This window comes from Pimephales promelas, chromosome 25 (assembly GCF_988280905.1).
Source record: "Pimephales promelas chromosome 25, fPimPro1.hap1.1, whole genome shotgun sequence".
Lineage (NCBI taxonomy): Eukaryota > Metazoa > Chordata > Actinopteri > Cypriniformes > Leuciscidae > Pimephales > Pimephales promelas.
The window spans coordinates 22304612-22332523 of NC_142793.1; the positions used below are offsets into that span (position 1 = coordinate 22304612).

The 27912-nt window shown below is 36.3% G+C and overlaps 3 protein-coding genes across 5 annotated transcripts; 2 read left to right on the forward strand and 1 right to left on the reverse strand.

The window, feature by feature from the left end:
• Window positions 1-241: 241 nt before the first annotated feature.
• apba2a (amyloid beta precursor protein binding family A member 2a) lies at window positions 242-16501 on the reverse strand. 2 transcript variants are annotated; one of them, XM_039695142.2, is made up of 12 exons: window positions 16327-16501; window positions 10933-12498; window positions 9810-9869; window positions 9660-9699; window positions 9343-9488; window positions 7722-7808; window positions 6264-6446; window positions 5232-5411; window positions 3527-3739; window positions 3329-3448; window positions 2808-2948; window positions 242-776 (listed from the first exon to the last, which is right to left on the reverse strand). In XM_039695142.2, exons 2-12 carry the CDS (start codon window positions 12466-12468, stop codon window positions 705-707), a joined length of 2778 nt encoding a protein of 925 aa, XP_039551076.2. In that variant the 5' UTR covers window positions 12469-12498; window positions 16327-16501; the 3' UTR covers window positions 242-704. The 2 variants fall into 2 exon arrangements, with proteins under 2 accessions (XP_039551076.2, XP_039551077.2); XM_039695143.2 differs by having other exon boundaries at window positions 243-776; window positions 9660-9696; window positions 16327-16500.
• Window positions 16502-17375: 874 nt separating this feature from the next.
• Window positions 17376-22021, forward strand: eif3ja (eukaryotic translation initiation factor 3, subunit Ja). Of its 2 annotated transcripts, none has more exons than XM_089127703.1 (8): window positions 17376-17713; window positions 17837-17925; window positions 18394-18442; window positions 18772-18869; window positions 19545-19659; window positions 19731-19895; window positions 19972-20045; window positions 20863-22021. In XM_089127703.1, the coding sequence occupies exons 1-8, from the start codon at window positions 17680-17682 to the stop codon at window positions 20992-20994; spliced, it is 756 nt and encodes a 251-aa protein (XP_088983829.1). In that variant the 5' UTR covers window positions 17376-17679; the 3' UTR covers window positions 20995-22021. The 2 variants fall into 2 exon arrangements, with proteins under 2 accessions (XP_088983829.1, XP_039502903.1); XM_039646969.2 differs by having other exon boundaries at window positions 17378-17701.
• A 794-nt stretch (window positions 22022-22815) lies between these two features.
• On the forward strand, window positions 22816-27872 carry LOC120459036 (serine protease HTRA1B). Its single transcript, XM_039646920.2, is given in 5 exon segments — window positions 22816-23380; window positions 25261-25348; window positions 25682-25822; window positions 25824-25878; window positions 27667-27872. Coding segments are annotated over 5 exon segments (678 nt in total). The 5' UTR covers window positions 22816-23046; the 3' UTR covers window positions 27727-27872.
• The last annotated feature ends 40 nt before the right edge of the window (window positions 27873-27912 follow it).

The following is a 27912-nucleotide window of genomic DNA, read 5'->3' on the forward strand; positions in this document are numbered from 1 at the left end:
TTTTTAAACGAAAACGCAGTAGTGTGGACGGGGCCTTCCTTACATAACCACAGCCACATCCAAGTACTCTGAGGGCGGGGGCGCTTGGACGTGACTGTGATTACAAGAGGTAAAAACGATATAAATACTGTTCGTTTTCTCACACAAACCGCTCGTTTTGTGTCTTGGGCCATCAGTGTGTACTTACATTTACGAGTCATTAAATCATGTTTCATTTGGACTTCTCTGTGCATGCTCTTTGAGGTGGTGACCATAGACCTCCATTATATGACTGATAGACAAGAACGGTTTGACCTAAAAATATCAAAATTGAAAATACTGCGGAAACAAAGACGTCTACATCTTGGATGCCCTTGATGTAAGCTAAAACATAACAAAAATTTATTTCAAAGTGAACTATCGCTTTAAGTGACTGTAAGTACATGCACAGTAAAATAAAGTGCAACCAAAAGGCTTGAACTAAAGGCATTTAACATATATACAAACTAACAAGTCTGCCATGGAAGACTGTATATATTGCATTAATAAGCAAGTAACAGCCCCCCTTTGATAAAGTAATTATGTGATTATGTCTTTCTAATGATCTTTACATGCAGTCTGCAGCCACATGAAGCAAGATGAATATTTTTCTGCTTTTTTTTTAGGAGGGGCTGTAATAATTTTTTTTTTTTACGTCGCAGGAAAAAGTCAGTTTCATGAACTCCTTATATGTACACCGGAGTCTCTTGACCAGTTAACAATCTGAACATGACGGCCGGCATAGTTTTCATGCTAATCTGTTGAGAAAAAGGAAAAGACACCTCGTTTTAATAGCATTCATGTCATTAATAAATTACGTAATAAAAAATAATTGAGGTTACACAAAAAGGGGTGTAAAGTACTAATCATTCCTCAGATCTGCACAGTACTTGCGTATTGTTTTGAGGAATTTGTACTGTACTCGAGTTCAGTTGAAACCGCAATTACACTGTCATCATCAAAAAGCACGTATATAATTAGCTTCCATTTTTTATTAAGTGTTTTTAATTGCTTTTAACATTTTCTTTTCATAATTTTACAACCGTGTTGAAATGATACACGTCATAATTTTCTATTTTAGGAATGTTGCTCATCCACACTTACATAACAACGCATACATGAAAAGCATGTTTCACACTTTTTCCTCAGAAAAATGTCATAAATAATTTTAGTTCCCTGGCTACTTTATTAGGTACACCTGTTCAGCTCCACATTAACGCAAATATCTTATTAGCCAATCTCATGGTAGCAACTCAATGCATTTTAGACATGATCAAACTGAACATCATAATGGTGAAGAAAGAAAGATGATTTAAGTGACTTTGAACCAAAACTGAACAATAGAAGATTGGACAAACGTTTCTGCTGTGACATTCAGATGGTTTGACGTAAACATCATGAAAGCATGAATCCATCCTGCCTTGTATTACCGGTTCTGGCTTATAATGGTGATGGTGTAATGTGTGTTGGATATTTTTCTTGGCACACTTTGTGCCTCTTAGTACCAACAGAGCATCGTTTCAACGCCACAGAGATGGACTGACCATGTCCATCTCTTTATGACCACAGTGTTTCATCTTCTGATGGCTAATTCCAGCAGGATAACACGCCATGTCGGGAAGCTTAAATCATCTCAAACTGGTTTCTTGAACATGAATGAGTTCACTAAACTGAAACTGACTCCACAGTCACCAGATCTCAATCCAATAGAGCATCTTTGGGATGTGGAGAAATGGGAAATTCAGATCCTGGATGTTCAGCCGACAAATCTGCAGAAACTATATGATGATTTCATGTCTATATGGACCCAAATCTCTGAGGAATGTTTCCAGCGACTTGTTGAATCTGTGCCATGAGGAGTTAAGACAGTTCTGAAGGCAAAAGGATCCAACCCAGTACTAGCAAGGTGTACCTAAAAAAGTGCCATTGAGTGTGTATATGTATACTGCAAATACATTTATGAAGAGTTCAGATGCAAAAGCCTCTAAATGCCATTTGAAATTTTCTTCTTTAATGATGATTTTTATCAAACTTGTATATTTAAGTTCAGTAATTTCACTTAAATAACAATTAATAGGTAATTATCATTGCCATTTAAGTGAAATCACTGAACTTAAATATACAAGCTTGATAAAAATGATCATTTTAGAAGAAAATTTCAAATGGCACTTAGAGGCTTTTGCATCTGAACTCTTCATATATATTAGGGCTGTCAAACGATTAATCGCATCCAAAATAAAAATTTGTGTTTTACATAAAATATGTGGGTGCACTGTGTATTATTATTTTGTATATATATATATATAAATACACCTACATGCATGTATATTTAGGAAGAAAAAAAATATTATTTATATATAAAATATTTATATTTATATATAATATAAATTATGTATAAATCTATATACAGTAAATACATGAAAATATTTCTTAAATATATACAAGCATGTGTGTGTGTTTATATAAAATAATTATACACAGTGCACCCACATATATTATGTATTATTAAACACAAACTTTTATTCTGGATGCGATTAATCACGATTAATCGTTTGATAGCCCTAATATATATATATATATATATATATTCACACTGAAATAAACTCATATATAAGCACAATTAAATGTGGAAACTGTTTTACCTTAACCAAAGAAAATTTTTGGCTAAGAAATTTTTGACCTTTAATGGGCTAATATTTTATTAATTATTGGGCACAGTATCGTGTACTTTTACACCCCTTCCAGAGGTTAGATTATTGCTAATGTTCCATATGTATATAAAGCCGTACCTCTCCTATGGACACTGAAAGGGCGTGGACGATTTTCTCATGCGCCATCGCCACCACACTCTGTCCGTTTATCTCGATTATTCTGTGTCCGACACGCACCCCTCCCCTCTCTGCAATACCTCCACGCATCAGACTACAGATCTGTGATTCAACAACAGGATGACAAGAGTAAGAATGCAAAGAAGTCATGATACACACAAAAAGTCCCCTAACAATACAAAAACACAGCAGCCGATTAGATAAGCTATTGTAATGAAAACTGCATCTAACTGCTTGGGCAAAAGACTAACATGACACCTTCATAATCATGACATGACATATGCTATGTTTTATGCATGTTTGTGACAACTGTCATTAAGTGTCATTCGCTCAGTTATGACAGTTTTAATGCGAATATGACATTGTTTGAGATGTCTTTGTCATGACACCTTGACATAAACCAATACATCATAACCTGTCAGTGTCTGTGTGACACATCTTACTGAACTATTTTAGTGTCTTTCTTGATCCTTGACACTTACTATTCCGTTCTGAACGCTGAAACCGAGCTGGTATTGCAGGTCTGGTCTCTTTATGAGGACAGTAGTAACAGGTGGGCAACTCACTACACTCAGTTTCACCTGAACGTGATTCTTCAAGCCCTGAAACACAAACATATGTACAGTAATACTGCAGTCTAACGACACAAGTGTTGAATACAGGCCTAAGAATGTCCAAACCTTGATGATGCCCTGACAGGTGGCGAGAGGCAGGCCCACCAGACTGGTGTCGTTGACGGCCATGATCTGATCGCCCACATTGAGTTTGCCGGAGCGGGCGGCGGGGCTGTTGTTCAGCATGCAGGCCAGGATGACGGTGGGCAGGATTGAGCCCCAGCCCGACTCCACGATCACCATACCCAGTATCTCCCCCTTCTGCTTCTCTAGCTGAAGCTGGTTACAAAAAAAAAAAATCGAAATTGACTAAAAGTAAAGACAGAACTTCAAGGCGAAGAATATTTCACTCATAAAATGAATGTGGGGTGGCAGGTGGTATTTTAAAGCTACACTGTGTGATTTTTGTGGTGAAAAGGTATATGACCATCAAGGGAATATTAGTTTCTGTTCCTCTCAATTCCGATTTCGTTTTAACTCCTACGGTGGCCAATGTAGTCCAAGATTAACATGGCTTCCAGTTCGACCTCGTCCATGAGTGTTAACTCAAACGTAAACCCGAAAGGCGAAGCTTGAATTAACGGGTATGTCCCTCTTTGGCTAATGTACTTTCAAGATGGAGGGGCAACATGGCGACCGACATTAGAACCCCTTACCCGTATGTACTTTCAATGGCATATTATACACTCACGAAAATACTTTTTTACTTGAAGAACTAAGAACTAAGTGTTTTTATCTAAGAATAAACTAAAAGAGTTACACAGTGTAGCTTTAAGTATGATGTTGAACAAGCCCAAATCCTCAGATCACGTTTTATTTGTGTGTGTTTTTTTTTTGCATTTAGTTTTGCATATACACCAATATATTGGCCATGCTTATTAATCGGTCGGTATTTAGCAATTATGAGGTTATGGACATCAGGTGATATAACCTGGCTCGCTTTTAGCACATTTTAGTTTTCTAATATTTCAATGTTTGTTTGTTTTTTGAGAGCATTTTGTAGTAAATGTTGAGGGAAAAAATACAAATAAACACTTGATTAATTAAATTAATGTTTAAATGTTTATATAATTATAATTACTTATATATAGTATATATTAAAACACACATATACTCACCCACACACTAATATAATAGTTACAGTTTGTGTATATGCACTAATTCATGTTTTTGTTGTCATAGTTATAGCTTTTTAGTTCATTTTAGATTTCTAATATTCGCATTTTTGAGAGCATTTGTTAGCAAATATTGTGAAAACAAAATAAATACCGGTGGTATAATACATGTTTGTATTAATTACAAAATAATATAAACATTAATAATAATATGAATAAAAATTAATATGATAAATAATATAAAAATGTAATCTAATGTATATATATATATATATAATTAATAATAAATACGTCATAAATTTCATTTATAGTTATATGTTTGCTATAATTATCTATATAATATATACAGTTTGTGTGTATATACAAATTATTTTGTATTTATTCCCATAGATATCAAATTGTTAAATTAAATTAAATATATTACATTTGCGATAAGTATATATTAAGTCCCTGATCTTAATTCTACTGGCAGCAGCATTGAGAAACCCAAACTGGTTGACAACTAGATAGAAAAATGAAAAGTGATAGAAAAACATTAGGAAAGACTTGAAGAAGGGGATCTGGAATAAACATGTTCGACTCGCAGGAGCATCGCTACATGTTTGCATAAAGCAGCAACAACTCCGAGCGAAGGTTTCCAGTGCTTTAATTATTACCTCTTTAAGGTTTTCAGAGTTGGAGAAATGGATGAGGTCGTCATTATACATCTCCTGTGTGTTCAATATGTCACTGTAGTCTTTCTGGCTGAGGTCCTTGGGATTGATCCCATTGGCTTGGAGGAACTCCTGGTAGGCCATGCTGAACGCCTGACCAATGGACTGTGCGATGAGCTGGGCCTGTGGAGGGGGGACGGACAGACAGACAGAGAGAGAGAGAGGTGAACCATTCAGCGAGAGGAGGATACTTGAAGACGTGACGACATCTCAGAGCGAGAGAGTGCTTGACTCAAAAAAACAATTACATGAGCAGATACTTAAATTGTACAGCTCACTGTCGACACGATGACGAATAACTAGAAAACTGACTCGAGGTTAGAGGAGCAATGAGCAACAAACCCACAATTATCTTTGCCTGCAGAACTCCACTGTACATGCAGTCCAGTACATGCCCTGCCTCTTCCATGTTCCTTTAGTAATTATTTAGGCTAATTTGATAATGCTAATGCTCACAAACATGCATGAAACTTCCTTCATATTCATAACATTTGTCATGCCATGATTATGAAGGTGTCATGTTAGTCTTATGCACACCCCTTCAAGTAAAGTGTTACCATATATAGTAAGTTTATAGTATAGTATATAGTAAGTTACCTATAAGTATATAATGTTTGTTTATTGAATATTAAACATTGCATGTTTTTGATAATTTGATAAAGCTTTCAGCCAACAATAAAAGCGCAGTACTCTCAAATAATTTAACCCCAACCCCCCCATAAAATCAGTGCGGGCTTTTGACTAATAATATGAGTGTATATTATAACAATATAGAGACAGATAAATACATAATAGCAAGTTATTAGAGGCTACCATTCAACACTGATCTGAGGACAGATTCATTATGCAGTTTTTGACTGTTAAGATTCAAGCTTGAGTGTGTAAGTAACAAACTGGTAAACAATGTCATGTAAACCGAGAAGGAAAAGAAGACACACTTCAGCTTTTCTCCCCAAAAATAAAAATAAGCCTCACATCCTCTGACTCGAAGACGTAGCACATCATGCGGTACTGCTTCTGACTCTCTGTGCTGAGGTCTGATTCTGTGCAGTCGAGTGAGGAGGAGTTCGACAGACGCCGGCGGGCCATCAGAACCACCACGCTCCCGATGTCTGCGATGTATGAGATGGTGCGGAGCGCGTTGTCCATCATCGTCTCCTGTGAATAAGGATCAGGAGTCAGCCAATGAAAAGTCTGTATGCATAAATCCATCACCTTGCTCTGTAATGTCAACATTTTTCTTTTTAAAACAGCAATTTGCCTTTTTATGAGATAGTGAAGGGGAAAATGGGATTGGGAATCTGCACAATACTATAGCCAGACCGATATGTCGGCCGATATTAGGCATTTTCCAAACTATCGGTATCGGCAGTTATAATGGCCGATAAATGAATATTTCAAAAATACAATAAAAACGGACGAAACACGCTTAAACTAAGTCATGAGGGTTGGAGTTGTATAGTTTGTCCACCAGAGGGCACTCTACACCGTTCCTGTTGGCAACACTCGTTGAGTTGGTCACGAGACATTACATACATTGCTTGAATAACAATTAAAAGAGCATCCCCATCAGTTCTCTTAACTCAAATAAGCAGGACAAAATTTGTGACTATAATGTCCAGTTTTGCTGCTGTTAAATAAGCCGAGAGTGAAGCGGAATTAGCGATTAATATTTACGTTACGTTGTTAGAGTGTAGTTGACTGTCCTTTTAACTTTTGACAATGTGACTGAAGTATTTCTTTAATAGTGCGTGACACTGACAGTTATAGCAATGAGACGTACCATCTCTCCTTGGCCTGTTATATTGAAAATGTATGTTTTACAATTTGCAGTATGACATAATCCATTGCTAAATTATGGCTAATCATAGACTAGCTAACCATAAAGCTAGCTAATGCCACTATCATCAGTCTATTCTGTTGTGACAATAAAAGAAACAAGTTTGTTTTTAAAATGCATTATCATATTATTTTAGTTAAAACTCATAAATAACCATTGTTAGGGTAATCTGTTAATGTTTTATTGCGCGTTTCTGAAATAAAAAATAAATATCGGCCGATATATCGGATTTTAAAACCAAAAAACATTTGTATCGGTATCGGCCTTCAAAATCCTTTATTGGTCGGGCTCTACACAATACTGTCTATATGAAGAGTTCAGATGCAAAAGCCTCTAAATGCCATTTGAAATTTTCTTCTTTAATGATGATTTTCATCAAACTTGTATATTTAAGTTAAGTAATTTCACTTAAATAACAATTAATAGGTAATTATCATTGCCATTTAAGTGAAATCACTGAACTTAAATATACAAGCTTGATAAAAAAAAAATTACCATTCTAGAAGAAAATTTCAAATGGCACTTAGAGGCTTTTGCATCTGAACTCTTCATTTATTGATACAATTACCACGTTTTATATGAATTTTACCCACCTGTGTGTCAGCATTGAGCACCTTGATGGCCTTGGTTGAGATGAACAAGTCAATCTCAGTCAAGCTCTGAGCTTCACCCTCTTCAGACTAAACACAGTTACACAAAGGTTACAGTGTCATCTAGTGGACCGAGAGAGAACTTCTGAAACCATCTGCTATTTTAATGGATATTAAAGGACAAGTTCGGTATTTTACACTTAAAACCCTGTTTTAAGATCATTTCTGATGAAATTGAACAGTTAAGATTGAAATTTAGACACATTTTTTTTCCAGAGTTTTTGTCCAAGTCAAGTCAATGGAGTCTGACCAAAATATCAGCAAAATATCAGCATATCAGTGAACACCCCAGACCACTCAACTAAAGTTTAAAGCGTTTTATGAAGGACTGTTCCAGTGCACCTATGCAACCACAGAAAACGAAAATCCTCGGGACAGCAGCATGTGTCCAAATTTCAATCTTAACCGTTCTATTTAATCAGAAATGATCTTAAAACAAGGCTTTAAAGAGACGCTCCATCCATTTGCATTAAGCTTTCCATTGTTAGAAACCCAGTTATACTATTAAATGGTCGTGCAACACTCTCTCATTTTAATATGAGACGAGAGAAATCCGCTATTTACCTTTTTCACTTCCTTCTACAATGACGCAAAAATCGTCTTTTACGTCATTGTAGGAGGAAGTGTAAGAGGGGGGATTTCTGTAAAGACTACAAGCACTAGATCCACCCTTTCAAACCCGCCCATAGGGGGTTGGACCTAATGCGCTAACAGACCAATCACAGATCAGAGCCAGTGCGTTTGATTTCACCAGCAGAAACGTTTTGAAAATATGGACGAAGGTACTGAATACGCAGACGGATGCATTATGGAGGATTGGGATTACACATAGTGTCGGCCATCTTTGTTTGGAAGCTAAGCTAAAAGGCTCTTGTTCTGTGGAGAAAGCTAAATAGTAACTTTAGGGGTTACCGTCCTTTTTCCCGCACATGTCCGGCCGGCTTTTGCTCATTGTTTACATGCACAGCTTTTGTTTCAATCTAACTGAATTCATTCTGATTGGTGAATCTGAATGTAATGTTTACATGAGTGCTAAACAAGTGATCGGTTGATGAGCGTTTTAACATTGCTAAGAAAATTCCCGCTCCTTCGTGAGAGATACGAGACCGGTGCGTCTCACAGGTGTTGCTCATTGGTAATCACGCCACCGGCCTCGCGCCGTTCTCCCGCGGCCCTCATTCGTCCCGCTCGCCACAGTAAACATGATGAATGGCGACTGTAGAACGCAAAAGCCGACATTTTGGGGCGATCTCGAAACACATTTTCGGGCAAACTCATCACGGAGACTCACTAGTAGCCTAGACTTGTTGTTTACCTACTGCGCGGTTACCGGTCCTAGGGCAGCGCAGCAAGTGCATTCTGGGAGTTGTTGTCTTTCATCCAAATAAGACAAAAATAAATGTTCTGTCTTTTCTCAGTCTAGAAAGCTCAAAATCACATTTCTTCTACATAAATGACCAATTTTAAATACACATTCATCTTTCCAGAGGTGGAGTGACCCTTTAAGTGTAAGGTATCGAACTTGTCCTTTAAATATATTTGTGTTGAGAATCTTATAAAATACCTTAACGAAGTCCACAGCCTCCTGCGCTTGCTTCATTCGCACGCTTTTAGACGGGTTCCTTTCGGACAGCAGCTGGGTAGAGCCGAGGTAGTTTGCAGCAAAGATGATTCCATTGATGAGATCTTCTGGCTCACATGGACCAGGGACTGGAAAACAAATGCAAACACCAGGATAAACAACCGGACTAATAAAACACTTCTGAGCTAATCTGAGCTAATACCCTTAACCTGACTTTACAATCAACAAATGTATAGATGCATATTTCAAATCTTTAAAGGTTTGTGTCTCAATTGGGTTTAACGTAAAACGGAACTTACTATCCACAAAGCTTGGGAAAGAGGGATTTCTCTGGATCTGCTGAAAAGAAAACGATAATTGAGGTACAGATTACATCTTACGTCTTGCCCCAATGATGTATTCTGAGGGACAGAACCGACGCTGAGATTATTGTTAACTAGGTAACTTGCCGGTCTCTTTTGTCCAGATGGTGGCTCTGTACTACTGTCCACTGGGCTACTTTGAGGAACCTGTCGAAAACATTCAAACAGACAGACAATAATCATATTTTCATATATAGGTACAATTTATAATTGACATGATGATGAGACATGCTTATTGATAAAAACATAAGGCTGAAGCCATAATATAAGTTAGTGGGTGGTAGTGCTGTTGAATTAAAAAGCCAGTATCCAATATCTAGTTAGTTGTAGCAGTTTCAATTTAATCTTTCAAGAGCCCAAATATTGTTTAGAATATTTGTAGGGTATACATGGAAGTTTAAACATTTCAAGACGTATATATGTATAAGCAGGGATGAAACAACAGAATTTTTAGGGAATGCAACACTAAAATTCTGCCCCTGTATAGTTAAATTAGCCCAATTAGCATTAGCATAATTAAAACCAAATGGCAAAAAAGTTAGCATAAAGGAATGTTCTGATGTTTTCCCAACGCATCGCTTTGCTTCAGAAGGCTTTTATTAACCCTCTGGAGTCCTTTTATGATGGATGGATGTGCTTTTTTTGGCTTCAAAATCCCAGTTACTATTCACTCCCATTATAAAGCTTGGAAGAGAAGGGATATATTTTTTTTATTATAACTCCGATTGTGTTTGGCTGAAAGAAAAAAAGTCACCTAGGATGGCTTGAGGGTGAGTAAATTATGGCGATAATTTAATTATATATATATTTTTAATTAGCCCTTTAACACTAACAATTGAATAGTCTATTGTTTAGAGCAAATCTTCATATCTGAAAGGCCACCTGTCCAGAGTGTTTCTCTAACAGGGGACAAGAGATTTGGAGAATGGATGGATGGAAATCTTCAAATCTCATTGGAAACACTTGTCTGATACTTGTCTACAAGGAGGCAGACCACCGGTTGAAGTACGGTGCAATGTAGTTACGAGTCTCCAAATAAGACAAGAATAGGCTTTCAGATCAACATGCAAAGTAACCATCCACATGTTTTGGCATTTAGGAATTGTCAATCTGGATTAAATGCAACTACAATAACAAAGATCCAGTCAAATCAATCCAAATGTTGCAGAAGCAAAGACTTCTTGACAGGTACCAAAGAATTCACAGTTACCTGTTCTTGACTAGGCCTTGTCTTCTCCTTTTGAACAGGTTTGGCCACGTCTTTATGCAGCCATTTGTCTGGGGACTGTACAGGTGTATTAACATGGGCTCTGGATTGGCTCTTTCCCCTGCCTGATGACGTTGAAGAGGCCCTGGAACTGTCAGGAGCCCCTTTCCCATTATTTGTCTGCTCAAGTGTCTGATCTTTGTTCCTCCATGAGTTATTTGGAGCAATTTTAAGTTTGGTCTTAACTCCAAGCACAATCTGGTCTTCCTCAACATCACCGTAGCTCCTTGTCTTTTGTTCACCCTTCGGTTTGTGATTACAAACAGGATGGTCATGTCCTCTGTTTTTGCTGTCTCTAGGACTTTTACTTTGCTCGTGTGAATGTTTCCCATCTCCGTCCCGGTCGTCCTCTCTAGAGTATTTTAGCAGACGTCTTTTTTTCCAAGCACCTCTGTCCTCTGAATCTGCAAATGTTGCTTTATTGTTGGCCTTGCTACTGTCCTGGTAAGCAATGTCTCTGTTGTGTACTCTCTCCGAATTATGCCCTCTAAATCTGAAAGTTTGTCTAGTGTCTCCTCTACATTCTCTAACCACTGGGACATCACAATCTTTTGGACAGACACTAGCACACTCTTCCTGAACGCTTTCCATTGGATTCATAGGAGAACAACTTGACCCTGGAGGAAAATCCCTTGGGTGTTTGGAAATGTCCTGGTTCCTTTTAGAGTTATTTACCGAATCACTTTCTTGCCACAATTCACCATGACTAGATTCTTGGGGACGACTTCTGTTGTCTCTGAGAAAGACTTTATGCGGGACCTCATTGTTGTTCAACTCCACTTTGTTCCCTACATAGTGAAAATAATCATTGTCCTCCTCTTCACTGTCCTCTTCCACTTCTTCCTCAGTCTCTTCTTCATCCTCCTCATCCTCAGCCATGGGGGCTTGTACGAAGGTCGTCTCTGTGATGGGCTCTGGTCGTTTGTAGACCATCGTTGGTGCATCCTTCTGTGGGATCTTGGAAAAGTTTTCCGAGTGTTTCCAAGCCTCCTCTGGTGTACAGCCGTCCCTGACGTCCCGAGACGTGCCTGGACACTCGGCACCATCTGCACCTTCATGGCAGTCCATGCCTTCCATGTAGCTTTCATCCTCTGGACAACAGTGGACATAGTAGGTCATCCTATCTGCTTCAGTCTGCAGTTCCTCATCTTCCTCATAATCACGCTCCTCCTCTTCTTCTTCTTCCCCAGATCCTACATTATCATATTCGGACAGCAAGTCTTCTTCCATGCTATCCGGCGGAAGGGGGCTTTCGTCTGGGATGGAGTCGTCCCCAGACCCATCACTCAGAAAGGAGCCAGCTGGCGTAGGCGAGGATGGTTGGATGTCCAGCTTGTCGTCCTGAAGTTGCTCAGGAATTGCTCCATCTCCATTGAGCTTTTCACTTCTCTCCGGTGCAGTGCTAGAGGCTGAAGGATTGAGCTCTGAAACAATGGCTCTGGTCCCTGTTCTTCTCATGAGAGCCATGACTAGCTTCATCAGACCCACAGAAGAGGGATTCTGTCAACCCTGAAAAAAGAAGTGCCAAAAGTGAGTACAAATAGTACAAGTAGTTGCTAATGTGATACAGTTGATCAAATCAAATCAGGGACCTCTACTAAGAAAACATCTTCTAACTACTTTTACCTACCTTTATAACCTATCTACAACCCCTTTTAAGTTATTTTCCCTCTAGATATCCAGATGTGGAACATTCTTCATAAGATCAAGATCAAAATCACAAGGTGTCTTGGAAGACCAACTATTCAAAATTAAGATGTGGTCACTGGTCATATTAGTGAAATTTCATGGACAAAAGAGGTCCATTGTCCAAAGTGCAGTAATATGAAGCACAGCTCAAACAGAAGGCATTTTCAAACCAAGCAGCTTTCTGTTGGTCAAAATCTATGTGACCAACTTGATCTTTCGCCCTGAAATTATGGCTGAATTTTAACTGTAAATGTAACTGCACTTTTATGTAGGGAAAAACAGCCACATAATCATCATAAGGATTAAATCATTTATTAATACAAATAATGCAAGATACAGTTTCTACAATTGACAGGTCCAAAAGTTGCAAAATACAAACCAATAATAAAACATGTATTAGCCAGGTAGAGCTAAAGATATTCTCAATATGTACGCACTTAATGTTTGGGACAATAGAGTGCCGAAGTGATGACGTCACTTTCTAGGACAACTCGGAAGCTAGCGGCGCATGGATTCCCTCGGTCGAAAAGCAATGCATTTTCCGCATAGACTTTTGGAAAATCGCAAAAAATAAGATCTGTGTTTAACAAAGGGTTGTGACCCTTACACGTTTTGTCTAGTAAGATAATCTTTACAAGTTTATCCAAAATTTATACATTTTGAAGCCTATATAAAGATTTTAAAAAACACAATCAGGTTACAACTGTGTGTTCTATGTCATAGATCAAATCGTGAAAATATTTAGAGGCTCTGTTCACCACAGACCTTATTTCAGGCGATTTAGCAAAAACCCATTCAAAAATCCCATAGGCTTTAGAGCGAGGGAACCGTAATGCTAAAATGCTAACTCACTTCCACGTTTTGGCCTACAGAGTGACGTCGTAACTTCGGCACTCTATACATTATGTGGTACAATAAAGTGTGCAAACATGCCAGCAAGTGCTGGAAAAAATGAGCCAACATCCAGAACTGATTATAAGGCATTCTTCACATATCTACACCTTGACTTGATCTTTATTAAATTTCCTGAGCTGTATTAAAACCTCTGAGGAAAAAAACCCATCCACATTTAGCACAGTACACCACAGTATCAGGGAGACAGATCTGCACAATTCAGCAGGTGTATCAGCAGGAAACATGCTGATATTTTCCTGCACTACAGGGATTTCTCCCTTGATGAGAGGCATCCGATTCCCAGAGAACATACGGCCTCTTGCTTTTGATTATGTGTCTCACTTAATTTGTCCCTTTACACAACACAAGCTTGCTTCAACACAGATGGCCAGATTTGTTTTAAGATGATATGATATCTTCATAATTGTCACATTTTTTTTTTTTTTGTTTATTCTCAGAATGCTGAAAATCAGGAAATGTGGATTCTGGGTAACACCAACCTGCGGAAGCGGAGCAAATGAACAAAGTTTGAAAACAGCCTTTTAAGCATGACTTAAGTGTCCAAATACTTTGCTAGGCCATTGCATTGCTAAATATTTAAGAATGGGAACTCAGTGGTGGCAGAATGTTTTTTCACAGGCCACTGTTAAGATTAGCTAAGTTTGCTAATCTATCTGCATTTAATGTGATTTATCTAAATTTGCACATTAAATTGATTAAATTGACTTATTCCGCATTAATCAGGCAACTCACAGTTTGCAACTTCAGATAAACTGTGGAAATTGGCCCAGACCTTAAAAGAAAAAACAGCCAGCCTAAGCTGAAAACGTGGTTGAAGCATTTAATCGAACACATTAGTATCGCTATTACATCAGCAAGCAATTTTAAACTGGCCAATATACCTGTCTTCCTTAATGTTATATTAAGGTCAATGAATTTGCAGAGGTTTTTTCCCATTTGGTCAAAATTGTAGAGCTTTCTTATTCAGCAATGCATACTGTAAATGTGCCATCACTTACTTTTCTGTGAAGCTCATTTAATAAAACAGGTTTCAAATAAACATCATTTAGAGTATTTGAATGCACTAAAATTTAGGTTTAAATATATTACCTTAAGTTCTTGAATGTCACAGGATTCCATTTCCATGACATTTCCAAGGTTCACACACATTATGAACAATTAATTTCTATGATTTTAAACACAGAAACACAGCTTTGTTGGCCTTAACTGGTTTAAACTCATCTCCCAACCAGACCAAACTGGTGTTCAGTTGGATTAGCCTGGTCATCAAGCTGGTCTGACCAGGTAAAAATTGTCCACAACCCAACAGACAATAAAAGTGGTTTATGCTGATTTAAGCAGGTTTTTTTTTAAGCAAGGTTGTATGGTCAGATAACACATTGTATGCTCAGATATATAGAGTTATTTCCCTATACAACAGCTTCGCAAAACATTCTTGAAAAGTTTCTAAATTAACCTCTTTCAGCACCAAAACAAGCCTCATATCCAGCATTTTGGACATCACAATCCAATCTTCCGGTGATCTCGAGCTTTGGCAAGCCATTTTGACATTTATTAATTCCCAGGACATGAATTCTTCATATAAACGATTACATTTTAAAGCATAAAATGCAAATTCTTGACATCAGAATTAGATTTCTACTTGTAAAAATGGCAATTTTTGATATCAGGAATTACATTTCCAATAGTAAAAATGTTAATTCTTGATATCACACTCACAGTCAAGAATACAAAATCTTAATATCAAGAATTAAATTTCAACTAGTAAAAACTATAGGCTAATTCTTGATATCTTTAATTGTATTGTTACTAGTAAAAATTATAATTTTTGATATCAGTAATTGCGTGGTTTCTAGTGCAAATGTCAGTTCTTGATGTCATTTAATTTTCACAAGTAGGAATAGTGGGCTATTTCTGATGTGAAAATGTCAAAAATTGGAATTCAACTAGCCTAAATCAATTCTTAATAACAACTGAATTTGAATGGTAGACAATGGTGACATTTAAAAAGTGAAAATATAATAACAGATATCAAGAATGATAGTTTTTACTCATTTAAATTTCATTTTTGATATCAAGAATATATTTGTATATTGGAGTGATTGCGTAATTGTTGACATTAAGAATTCACATTTTTAGCCTATATATATATATATATATATATATATATATATATATATATATATATATATATATATATATATAAATTCCTGAAGAAAATTCCTGTTAAAAAATGCCTTTGTTACAAGTAGAAATCGAATTCCCGATAAAGAAATAGCATTTTAACTTGTGAACATTGAATAATTTATATCAAGAATTCACATCCTGTGAATGATTAAAAGTCAAAACAGCTTGCCATATCGATTGAATTACTGCAAAATCCATCGACGCGGACTCCTCACAGCACAAATGAATCACAAACACATCCCATACTCCGTAAATCATGGCCAAAATGCTATTGTTTCTGCACATAACATCATAATGAGCATGTGCCCGCCTCATATCCAGAGAATATGAAGATACGTCGCCGTTTCAGCGTCATTGAGATCCCACATAAATGTGCACGCGCTTAAAAACTGCACTCACTCACAACGACAAAATAACATGTGGCGATGAACATCAGCACATTGTGCATTTTGTCTTTTTGGTGCAGGTATTATAAAACTGACAAAAATCGAAACGTGTATCATTTTAAAACCGACCGAGGATCAGCTTTTAAAATGAAGTGCTTACCGAAGCCAGTTTGGCGTCGCTCAACCAAATGAATATATCTGTCGTTGTTTTGATCAGACATTTACAGACCAAATATTAGGACATGTCTTTCATGAACCACAGATGCTGAGGAACGTGGATGTAGCTTATACACACACACACACACCCTCAGCATCCCGGGACAGTGAAGCGCTTATGACTTTTTTTAAAGAGACAGTCAAAATCAAAGCAACGAAGGCTAGGCTAGGCTAGTATAGCAAATAATAAATTCTTCAGATTCTTCCTTGACTTAAAAATCATCTATTTCTCTGTGACAAGAGCTCTTCCCTGTCTGAAGTTAACAAACTTAAAATATAATACATATAGTCTTATCTTTATCAATCAAATAGCATTAATGTCAGCATACTAGCATACTACATCACTATGCAATGTAGTGCATACTTAATAAAGTATGTTTCAGTATGCAATACCAAATATAATATAATTGGGGCTGTCCGAAATTGCCCTTTATACCCAGAGCATTTCAGAGGGCAGCCATTTATAGTGGTGTTCGAAAATACGTGGATAATATGATAGCCGAGAGAGCTGAACGCGCTGCAGCTTAAATAGAAGTTTTCTATGCAAAAAGAAAAACACCAGCAAATCTTTTTTTGGTTGTGTTGTGAACTTTTGCAGCACATTTCTGTATTTGGTTATGTTGTGTCGTAAAACTGATGAAGATGTTTTCTTAATTTGTGGGTGTTTTTGTGCAGTGTGCAGACTCAAAGGAAGACTGCCAGTGTTTAGGGTGCCATTTGGGATAGGGCCTACTTCCCCTATGGACCACCTTATTCAGATCAGCAACATGACAGCTGTGAAAGTGAGACTGTGAGGGATAGTTTGCAATGGCATCCGCTGTAAAAATCCTAGATCACTCACAATTTTATTTTTTGGTCAACTGAAATTCCTTGGAAAGATATGTTTGCAGTGTTTTGTCAGCAGACACATTAAGTACAACCCACTGAAGAGATGTGTGCTCACAGCCTCGCTTTCATTCCCGTTAAAAACCAAAGATGGCGCTGCTGTGAATAAGGCCTATGGTTTCAGACACCACTACAAATGGCTGCTGTTCTAGAGAGAATTTGACTGGACAAAACGAACGTAGTGCAGGATGAGTCTACATGTCATTATTATTTTTCTTGTAGAGAGAGACTGTAAACTTTAAATATATCGGCTAACTGTTAATTTTGTCAACGTTTATGGTGATTAAACTAGCATAGATGGCCTCAAAGCGAACGGACGGGCTAAAAATAGGCTTTTATTTTGAAATGTCTTGAAGTCTTCGAGCAGTGCGTTCAGCTTCACTCCCTCGTTCCCCTCAGCGACACTGACATCATGGCGGACGCCGATTCTTGGGGTGAGAAATTGTGTAAACTTCACCGTTATTTTTCCTTTCTGTCCGTACGAAATCGTATTAATATCTTTTCTCTAATAAATTGTCGCCTTAAAGCACGGCTGTCACCAAGTAAATCTTAACGCTGTTATTTTCTAGATGCCGATAGTTTCGAGCCCGAAGCTCCCATCAAAAACGCGGCAGTTCTTGACAAATGGGAGGGCGAGGATGAAGACGACGACGTGAAAGTTAGTAACGGATGCATTGTTTGTCATTCACAAATCAAAAATGTGTGTTTATTTCTCAAAAACGTCTCAATCTATCAAGAAGTTACAGTCAGCTAACTCTAGCTAGCTACTCTTGCTAACTCAACAGTGTCAAAACAGCGTGGTGATGGTGAGTCTAAATTTGTGTCCAGTTAGTATTAGCAGCATAGGCGTTCACCTGCTTAAAGACATAGTCCTAATAAATATACTTACTAATTCTATGCTAAAGGTAACTGTTATGTCTTTGCTTACAGTTAGTAATACTGTACTAAGCCTTAAATGTCATCTGTTGCTTATGTCAAATGATCATGTCAGTAGTCAGCCTTCATACGAGGATAGGTTGATCTTATTAATGTGGAAGGAAAGATCTCCAGCTAGTCATCATTGTATGTTACCTACCACCATGAACCCTTTTAATTTGTGGGTTGAATGCATCTTTATCTCATGTAGGATAATTGGGATGATGATGAGGAGGAAGAAAAGGAGGAAAAGAAGTCAGGTACGGTGATCTGAATAAATTGGTATTTGGTGAACTGTCAACATTTAGGATAAAATATTGAAGCCTATGTATCTTTACCTCTTGTAATTGGTTATAGCAGTTTTAACTTGTATAGTTATGCGTATGACTTATTATAGATTCCTCTTGTTCATACTCAATTAATCTGGTGATATCAAAACTACAGACATATTTATAAGAGAGAATTACAAAAATGTTTAAAACTGCTTGAAAATTATGCACATATTTACATGCTTATTTTTCAAAGCAGGCTTCAACTGTATTTCAAATTGGAAAGTTTGAGTTTCAATTGTGTATTTTTCCATATACAGAGACTGAGGCTAAACCTACGGAAAAGAAGAAACTCAGTGAAAAGATAAAAGAAAGGGAAAATTTAGAAAGAAAAAAACAAGAGGAGCTCAAAAAACAAGTAAGTTCAGACATGGCAGTTTTTCATTTGTTGAATGTTTTCAGTAAAAAGTTATGAATAGTTTAACATTTAATTTACATTGTGTGACTGACAGCTTTTTTTATTTAGAGCATTTTGTAACTGTCCCATTTTTAAATTTTCTTATATACATACGCTACTGTTAAAAGTTTGAGGCAAGTATAAATAATAATATGTGCAGTATGTTAATGCATTTAATCATCAAGTGACAAAGACATTTATGAAGTTTCAGAATATTCCTATTTCAAATAAAATCTGTTTTTTAACTTTCTATTACTCAAAGAATCATGAAAAAATTGCATCATGGTTTCCACAAAAATTAAGCAGCACAACCGTTTTCAACATTGATAATAATAAGAAATGTTTCTTGAGCATCAAATCGTCATATATTATGATTTCTAAAGAGATCATGCGACACTGGATAATGCTGAATAAATGTAATAAAATAGAAAACACTTGTTTTGAATTGAAATAATATTTTACAATATTACTGTACTTTATTTAATAACCATAAACAAAAAAAAAAATCACAATGACCCCAAACTTTTTAACAGTTGTGTAGATAAATATATATATTATGTTAAAGCGTACCTTTATTAATAGCAAAGTCTCATATATTAAGACTTTCAGTAAGTTTAACTGTAATGTTTTTAACAGTTAGCGTCATCAAAAGACAGCACAGAACTCACACCAGAAGAGGAGCAGGCAGAAAAGCTTAGAGTGAAAAAACTACAGGAGGATTCAGACTTAGAACTAGCAAAAGAGGCATTTGGTAAGTGCTTTCAGTATATCCATATCCACACTTTTACATTTTGAATTTTTAACTTTTAATCTCTTTTGTAGGTGTAGTATCAAATAACGTTTCAGGAATTGACGCGATGAGTCCCTCTTCGAAAGAAGACTTCACAGAGTTTGAGCGGTTGCTAAAAGAAAAAATATCTCCCTATGAGAAGTCTATACACTATTCCAGCTTTTTAGAGACGCTGTTTAGGGACCTGTGTCTTTCATGTAAGTATGCCCCATTTTTGATCGTTCTTCATTTATTCTCAATGTTAATCACGCATGATTCCAATCGGTTTTGCAGTGGAAGTTGAAGACTTGAAGAAAATTAGCAACTCACTGACAGTGTTACTAAGCGAAAAGCAGAAGCAAGAAAAGGTATGAAATCCATTTAATTCCAAAACATTAACTAACTAAACTGTTTATAGATATATATTTACTGTAAAACTTCACAAAGTAGCCCAGGCTTTTATTTTCTCAAATCGTCGAAATGCACTGGCATGTATTTGAGACAGCTGTCTATATGAGACCGGCCTTGATAATTTAGAGTTGAGATGTTGTTCATTGAACATCTCAAATTTGTTCATTGTTTTATGTAGCCCTTAATCCTGTAATTGTGGACAAATGTGGGCACAGAGGACTCAGATGTGATCCTAATTTTTATTTATTATAAATGTTGTATCACTGTTTTCGATAAAGTTTTGTCTATCCATTTATGATGTTTTTTTATTTATTTTGAGGGTGTTTTGAATTTATTTACTTCCAAAAGTACCATATTTTCTTTGTAAGTTATGCTTATTTTTATGTTTTATTTTTTTTAACTACATTAAAATATCATTCCAATAAGTTCTTAGAGCTAAAACCTAAAGATGAAGTGACTTTGCTGTCACCTGGTGTCTTATTTTGGCTTATTTTAGAATGCTCTAAATCACAGTTTTTCCCATTCATTTCTATGGGTGCCCATTTTTGACCCAAATACAAGATTAAGGAGTTTTTTTCACCCACTTAACATTGTAGAATTGAGTAAAGGTGTTCAGGATGCAAACTTAGTTAAAGTAGCCAAATCTTGTACTGCTCAGATCAAGGGAAGTATTTTTTTATTTTTTTATAAATAAACTATTTTGTCCAGAATACGGTTTTAGTGTTAATATCATTTTTTTTTTATCATAAATATATGTCTTTTTTTATTCAATAGGCAAACAAAGGTAAAAAGAAAAAGAAGGGAGTTATACCAGGAGGAGGTTTTAAAGCCAAGCTGAAAGATGATCTGGCAGACTACGGGGAGTTTGATGGCGGTTATGCACAAGACTACGAGGATTTCATGTGACCAAGGCTTAACCCATTGATAACTTTCGCTGGTTGCTGAACCATACACCTTAACAGCATGACCTTACCCCACAGTCAGGCCCACTTACCAGAATCATGCTAGGAAACTCTGAACGCCATCCCACGCAATGCACACTCTCCCCCCCCAAAGAGGTTTATGCAGAGAATGAATTAACTGAGGTATTTTCTCTGTTGTGAATTTAGGTCAATGTTTGTCGGAATAAAAAACCGATGAAACGGGCTCTTCCTTGCAAATGTGATCAATTAATCGTGACAGTCCAGGATTATATGAACGGTGTGTTATTGTTCGGTAACTTCTACTTGGAAATAAATGACATTCTATGCAAATTTCTTTCCGTATTGATCTCCATGTCGTTCGATTCGCTTCGGGCGTTTTCCTTGTTGAATGGGATGTTCCTTTAGGCCGACTAAGACAACCTGAAGTGATGATATCTAAGTAGTCACATGGTTCATAAATCATGTCTACACAATCAAACGATTCATTTTTTTGTTTGTTTGTTTTTGTTCATAGACGATAGTGAGCTCAATTGTTTAGATGAGTAAATCTAGAGTGTAGCATACCTAGTGTAAGCATAATACATCGAAGATAACGCCTTTTCGTTTGTAGCTCGTATTGCATTCCATGTAAAGTCTAAGACCAAAAGTATCAAATGAACCGTTTTGAAGAGACATAGCAGCATTATTTGGATTACCTCAATTTTTGCAGAGAAAAATATGTGAATAATTACAAATCTAACTGGTGTTTTCATTGCAGCACGTTATGCAGTTGCTCATTTGACCTCGACCATGCCAGCAAAGAAAGAGCGCGATTCTTCTGCTGATGATGAATAAGGGACTGAAAGTTGACGTAGGGTCTTTTCAGGCGTTGTTTGGCTTTCCATTTTTCTTGACAACTTAAACAAAGTGTGGTAGACATGCTCTAAAGAGACTTACGATCAGCAAAGCCGATAATAGGACTCTGCACTGTTTTATAAAGATCTAATTTAATAAAAGTTGCTTATAATTCATCAGTTTTTCTGTCTTTTTTTGTGTCTGTATGTCTGTAACCATTGCACATTGTTTACTGAGGATCTACAGTAGCTCTCTATCATATCATTTCATTTAATAATTTATGAAAGCGAGAGTGTTTCTTAAGAACGTCGTCTTTTAATATTGATAATCAGTGAAGCAATTTTGCTAAAATAATTCTCCCTCTAAGAAATGGTAATCAAATGTTAAATATTTTTACAATCATTACAATATCAGGACTTTTTTTTTTTTACTTTACGCCCCAAGATACATCAAAATGAATTTTTGTAGAGATATTAAAAACACTCACCTATGATGCATTTTATACAATTTTGAATAAAGAACAGGTCAAGGTGCCATTTCATTGAATATATCACTACGCCATTCACAATAATACCAGAAATTCATCTTTCAATAATCTTTTATTATATTTTGCATTCATTTAACATGAAATATTCTTATTAAAATTGCCTTTATACCACATTTGATTTAATCATTCGTTTTATCATCTAATACTTTATTAGCTACACTAATGAACTTTGAGACTGTTTGAAGAACCGTTCTGAAAAATATAAGCCAGACGGAAAGCAGATTTTATTGCGTTGCAGGTTATGAAAACGGTACACACAGGTCTTCTCAGATAACCTGCCAATGTCCCAATCTTGTCCTTGTTGCTCATGGCCGATTATCTTGATCACACCATGAATTGCACCCTCCGCTATTGGTCATGTGACCTGTGCACAAAGGGTCCAGTCTTTTCCCCTTATTCCGACTTACTGGTTTTCAGACAAAAGGAAAACAACAGAGTGATTGTAAAGATAAGACTTGGGGATAATTAACAGCAAATCCAGGCTTAAAAAAGCAATTCCCCATCATCCATTGGTTGTGAAGAAGGGAGGAGGTTCGTTGATGTGAGGTTGAATCAGGTGTGTGTGGTCGTAAAATGTGGTCTCGGTTGTGAGGACCGTTATATAAAAGGGGCGCACCGATCAAGCCGACCCATCTCGAAACGTGAAGTCCAACCATGAGTCCATGCGTCTTCCCAATCTTGGTCGTTTTGTGGCTGGTAGTGGCTGTGGAAATGGCCACCTCAGAGGGCCAGCAAATCCTCCAAGCCTTGCACTGTCCGCCCTGCGAACGCATTCACTGTTCCCCTCGAAGAGCGCTGAAGCTCCAGTGTCAGGGTGGGATAACCACTGGGATTTGCGGTTGTTGTCCAGCCTGTGCCAAACTCGCAGGAGAAAGCTGTGGAGGCACCTGGGACTACCTGGGGAAGTGCGACGAAGGGCTGGTTTGCGTTTACCAAGAAGCTACAGATGGAAAACCAGAGGCGGAACGCAAGGGAACCTGCAAATCAGGTACCGCCGAAGCTGGAGGAGATGCCAAGTCACCCTGCCAGCATGTTGCATCGAGTCCTAAAGGTCTAAATTATAGTCCAAAGTTGGTTCTTGAATTCAGGTTTCTCATGGTCATGGACAACAGGCCTGACAAGTCATGGAAATTAATATATTCGTGGACAAATTCATTTTTATAGTGAATTTAAAGTGATTTATTAGTGGAACAGTCATGGTTATATGTTGGACAAAAGAAGTGAGAAGCCTGTGAATTATACAAAAGCAAATATGAAGAGTCAACAGGGGTTTTCATACGAGTCCACTGAAGAGCCACAAAAGGGTTTCTAGGGGGTCTGCAGAAATTTTCAGAGAAAAAAATAATACTTATATTACTTTTAAACATAACCTTATTAAAATTATTGTATTTTATTCTATCGATATTCATAGTTTCATACAAACACACAATATATATATAGTATCTCACTAATATACTATTATAATTTGGTTTTTTGTATTTTTTTAAACTTGTTATTTTTGAATATATTTATACAGTTTTTATTAGGTTTTAATTAAATCTAGTACTGAAGTTAAAATAAAATGTTGCATTCATCTATCTGACATGATATAGTAAAATGTATGAAAATGAATTAAAAAATAAATTTAAATTTAATTGACAATATTTCTATTTTGCTATATGTCTACATAGTTTAATATTTTATTAATTTATTTTGCTTGTAATATAACAAAGCCAATATATAGATGCATCTCACTGATAAACTATTATAATTTGTGTTATTTTAAATTAGATTTGTTTTATATATATATATATATATATATATATATCGTTTTTAATTAAATTTTAGTTATTTTCTTACTTCAACTTAAGCTAACATAATATGTTACATATATCTTTAAAATATATAAAAATATTTAAATTTTGCAATACATCTACATAGTTTAATATTTTATTAATTTCTTTTGGTTGTAATATAACAATATAAAAACATTTTGTCTTTATAATGCCATACTTACATTTTTTTCTCACATAATTTTGCTAATACAGTATAAACTGAACTTTGTGTATTAAACTATTTGGCTGCCTTTATTTTTCCCTATAGCGATCATCATCATATTTGGGGGATCTTGCCATCTAAAAGTATGAAAACCCCTGTGCTACAATCCCATCATGCATAATGTGCATGATGGGATTGTATGTTTTAACTTTAAATTCAGGTCCATACTCTTGAAAAAAAAAGAAAAGAAAACGGCATCATCAAGGTTAATGTCATTTATAAACTGTGACGAGAGATATGGCAGTCTAGGATTCCTTTGATCTCGGAGCACTTCCCCATAAAAGCAAAGCTCTTATTGTTCTTATCTACACAGTGATGAAATCCACAACCTTTCCTGAAGAACTGCATCCGTATTGTAACGGGATTCCATCAATTTTATTGTCTGTTTTTTTTTTCTTTGACCTGAAGAACAATATTTCACAATATTGCCAGGTCAAAAAAATAAAAAGTTGTTGTTCGGATTTAAAAAAGTCTATGATTGGATTGTGATTATTATGTTTCTAGCATTTTATATGTTTGGCAACCATTCTGACCCTAATTGATGGAGTGTGTAGCTTTTCATTTCTTAAACAACCATCTAGATGTTGATATGACCTCATGTAAAGATTCATCAAGCTCAAATTGTGAACGAATGGTTCTGTGAGAGAGCATGAAGAATCATTTTCAAACATGAATTGGCACCAGACCTTGAATTCAGTGAAAGTCTTTGGGATGTGCTGGAGGAGACTATACAGAGTGCTGGACTCTTGCATTGACAACACAAGAAACCACACATTTATTTTTTCCTTATTGCTAATTTTCAAAGCATTTTGGATTTGTACTTCCCAATAGTGCTCGAGGTTCTCATAGCAGACGCTTGCAGACCGGAGTGCACATGGGAGTTCTGCAAGGCCAATCCCAATGAAATCTGCTCAGCAAGGTGACTTCTGCTTCCATTTTTCTATTTGAATCGTCTTAAAGTTTGTATTTAACGATTGTGGGTAACGTCACTTCTGTTTGAGTTTGAAGTGAGATCCCAAACAAACCAAGCTAGCTCGCCCGTTTCGTGCATCATGAAAAAAAGATCATGCACGCGCATTTCTTAACCCTAAAACCGTATTCTGGACAAATGTGGGCAAAATAGTTTTGATTTATTTTTTTTAAATACTTCCCTTGATCTGAGCGGTACAAATTGGCTACTTTTCCTAAGTTTGCCTCCAAAACACGCACAATTTTGTATGACTCAATTCTACAATAACCTATCCCGTTGCAGGTCTGTATCGCTGGAAAAGCGTGAGTGTGGAGGTCACTGCCAGCACACAACCTGCTCCAGCTGCTTGGTTCTCAGACCTCCATCTTGTGCTCAGTCCTGTTCCCCAACAGACCACGTCTGCATGCATCGCTTCGGAAGGTGTGCGCGGTCATATGACCAAAGAAACACATCCACCTGCCTGCCACCAAAACCTACAGGTCAGTTTTACTCCTGTGTTGCTCTTTTTTTTTTTGACAAAGATGAAATGTTTATTTCTATGATGATTACCATGTTGTTTCTTGTAGCCCTCAAACCGTATTCACGTTATAGCCCTTAATCCTGTAGTTGTGGACAAATGTGGGCACAGAGGACTTTATTTATTATGAATGTTATATCACTGTCTTCGATAAAGTTTTGTCTATCCATTTATGGTCCTTTATTAAATTTTGGGGGTATTTTTGAATTTATTTACTTCAAAAAGTACCATATTTTCTATGTAAATTATTTCAATGTAAATTAATTACTATGTAGTTTTATTTTTCAATTTTTTTTAACAACATTAAAATATCATTCCAATAAGTTCTTAGAGCTAAAACCTAAAGATTAAGTGACTTTGCTGTCACCTGGTGTCTTATTTTGGCTTATTTTAGAATGCTCTAAATCACAGTTTTTCCCATTCATTTCTATGGGTGCCCATTTTTTACCCAAATACAAGATTAAGGAGTTTTTTAACCCACTTAACATTGTAGAATTGAGTCTGTTTGTGAAAAATTGTGTGTGTTCAGGAGGCAAACTAAAGTAGCCAAGTCTTGTACCCCTCAGATCAAGGGAAGTATTTTTTAAAAATAAATCAAAACTATTTTGCCCACATTTGTCCAGAATACGGTTTTAGGGTTAATTAAAACAAAATGCTTTTGTGAAACTATACTTTGGGGCCATAGTAAAGATACATTACTTTAATCTTATATTAAAGGGGGTACACGTAGAATTCAGAAAGCCTTGTTATATAGCGACACCAGTGGAAATAAAGTGAACTGCAGACAGCAACTCACTGCTCGCACTCGTAACGCACAAGAGACTGAACGTGACTCAAGGCCCTGATACTCACGTCGAAGCTCTTTTTTGTTCTTCGCTAAGGGGGAAAAAGACGTTTGTTGTAGTGACTTTTATTTTGAAGGCGCGGCGGACATTTCTGGAGTAAATATATAGGCTATAATCTGTGTTTCCATGTTTTTTTTTTTTGCTTTAAACGGCAGATGCTGGTCTTTCACGTGCGTACGGCCAATCGGTGTACAGTTACCTCACTGATAGTTCCTATAGCGCTGGTTTAGACCCGACTCTGAAGTAGGAGCTCATTTAGTTCCCCCAAAAGAGTTACTAGAACTAAAATCGTTCCCAATTCCTGCACTGCGAACTTGAAGAAAAGTCAAGTTGAAGTATGAAAGGTTCCTCCGGTGCGAAAGCCCCTTATTAGTTTGAATTAATCGCTTTTGTTTGCATGACACATTGACATTACAGTACAGAAAGGCTCTTTCGGCATTATCCTGAACATTGTATAAGCATTTGTTTCATATGTCATAGAATGTAAAGGATAGACTCGGGAGAGTAACGTCACATCCTTTTGATTTTCTTGGCGAAAACGTCCCGTGCCCTTCACATTAAAAAGTGAATTTAGAAATCATTGAAATCATTTTTATAGACAACCTGGGAAGTCGGGGAAGGTCTTGTTTTCTTAAGTTTCGTTACAAGCTGTTCACACATTGGCAAAAAAATAATAATAAATTGATACAATTCTTATATACATCCTTTTTAATTAATAATTATATTAAAATAATAATATATCTATATATAACAAACACAAAACATTCTATTTTATTGATCATATTTGTAATTATCTGTTGTTTTATTACAGTATATATATATATATATATTCTAGTGTATATATTTATGTTATTATAATATTTGTATGTAAATTATGTATAATTACTTTTCTATTCTTTTAACAGAGTACGTCTGAGGGATTCTTTGTGTGTTTGGCTCCTGCCTGTCCAACTGCAGAAAACTGATTCAACATTTCAAGAGGAGCTCAAATAATGCAATCCAGTTATAAAATGTAGCACAAAAGGCAGCTATTTTTATTAATGCATGTCATTACTATTTTTTAATATGTTATAATATAAATCAATAATAAAATGTGTGATTTATAAATGTGCATTAATGTTGTACAGCTCTTTTATATTGTTAAATACAAT

Excerpts from the sequence above, each read along its gene's own strand:
- apba2a (XM_039695142.2), bottom strand. The coding sequence starts at position 12,468 with ATGAAGCTAGTCATGGCTCTCATGAGAAGAACAGGGACCAGAGCCATT. Across the intron at positions 9,870-10,932 it reads CAAGGCCTAGTCAAGAACAG|GTTCCTCAAAGTAGCCCAGT; the intron begins GTAACTGTGAAT and ends TGTTTTCGACAG. Across the intron at positions 777-2,807 it reads TTTCAGTGTCCATAGGAGAG|ATTAGCATGAAAACTATGCC; the intron begins GTACGGCTTTAT and ends TTTTCTCAACAG.
- eif3ja (XM_089127703.1), top strand. The coding sequence starts at position 17,680 with ATGGCGGACGCCGATTCTTGGGGTGAGAAATTGT. Across the intron at positions 17,714-17,836 it reads TTCTTGGGGTGAGAAATTGT|ATGCCGATAGTTTCGAGCCC; the intron begins GTAAACTTCACC and ends GTTATTTTCTAG. Across the intron at positions 18,870-19,544 it reads AAGAGGAGCTCAAAAAACAA|TTAGCGTCATCAAAAGACAG; the intron begins GTAAGTTCAGAC and ends TGTTTTTAACAG.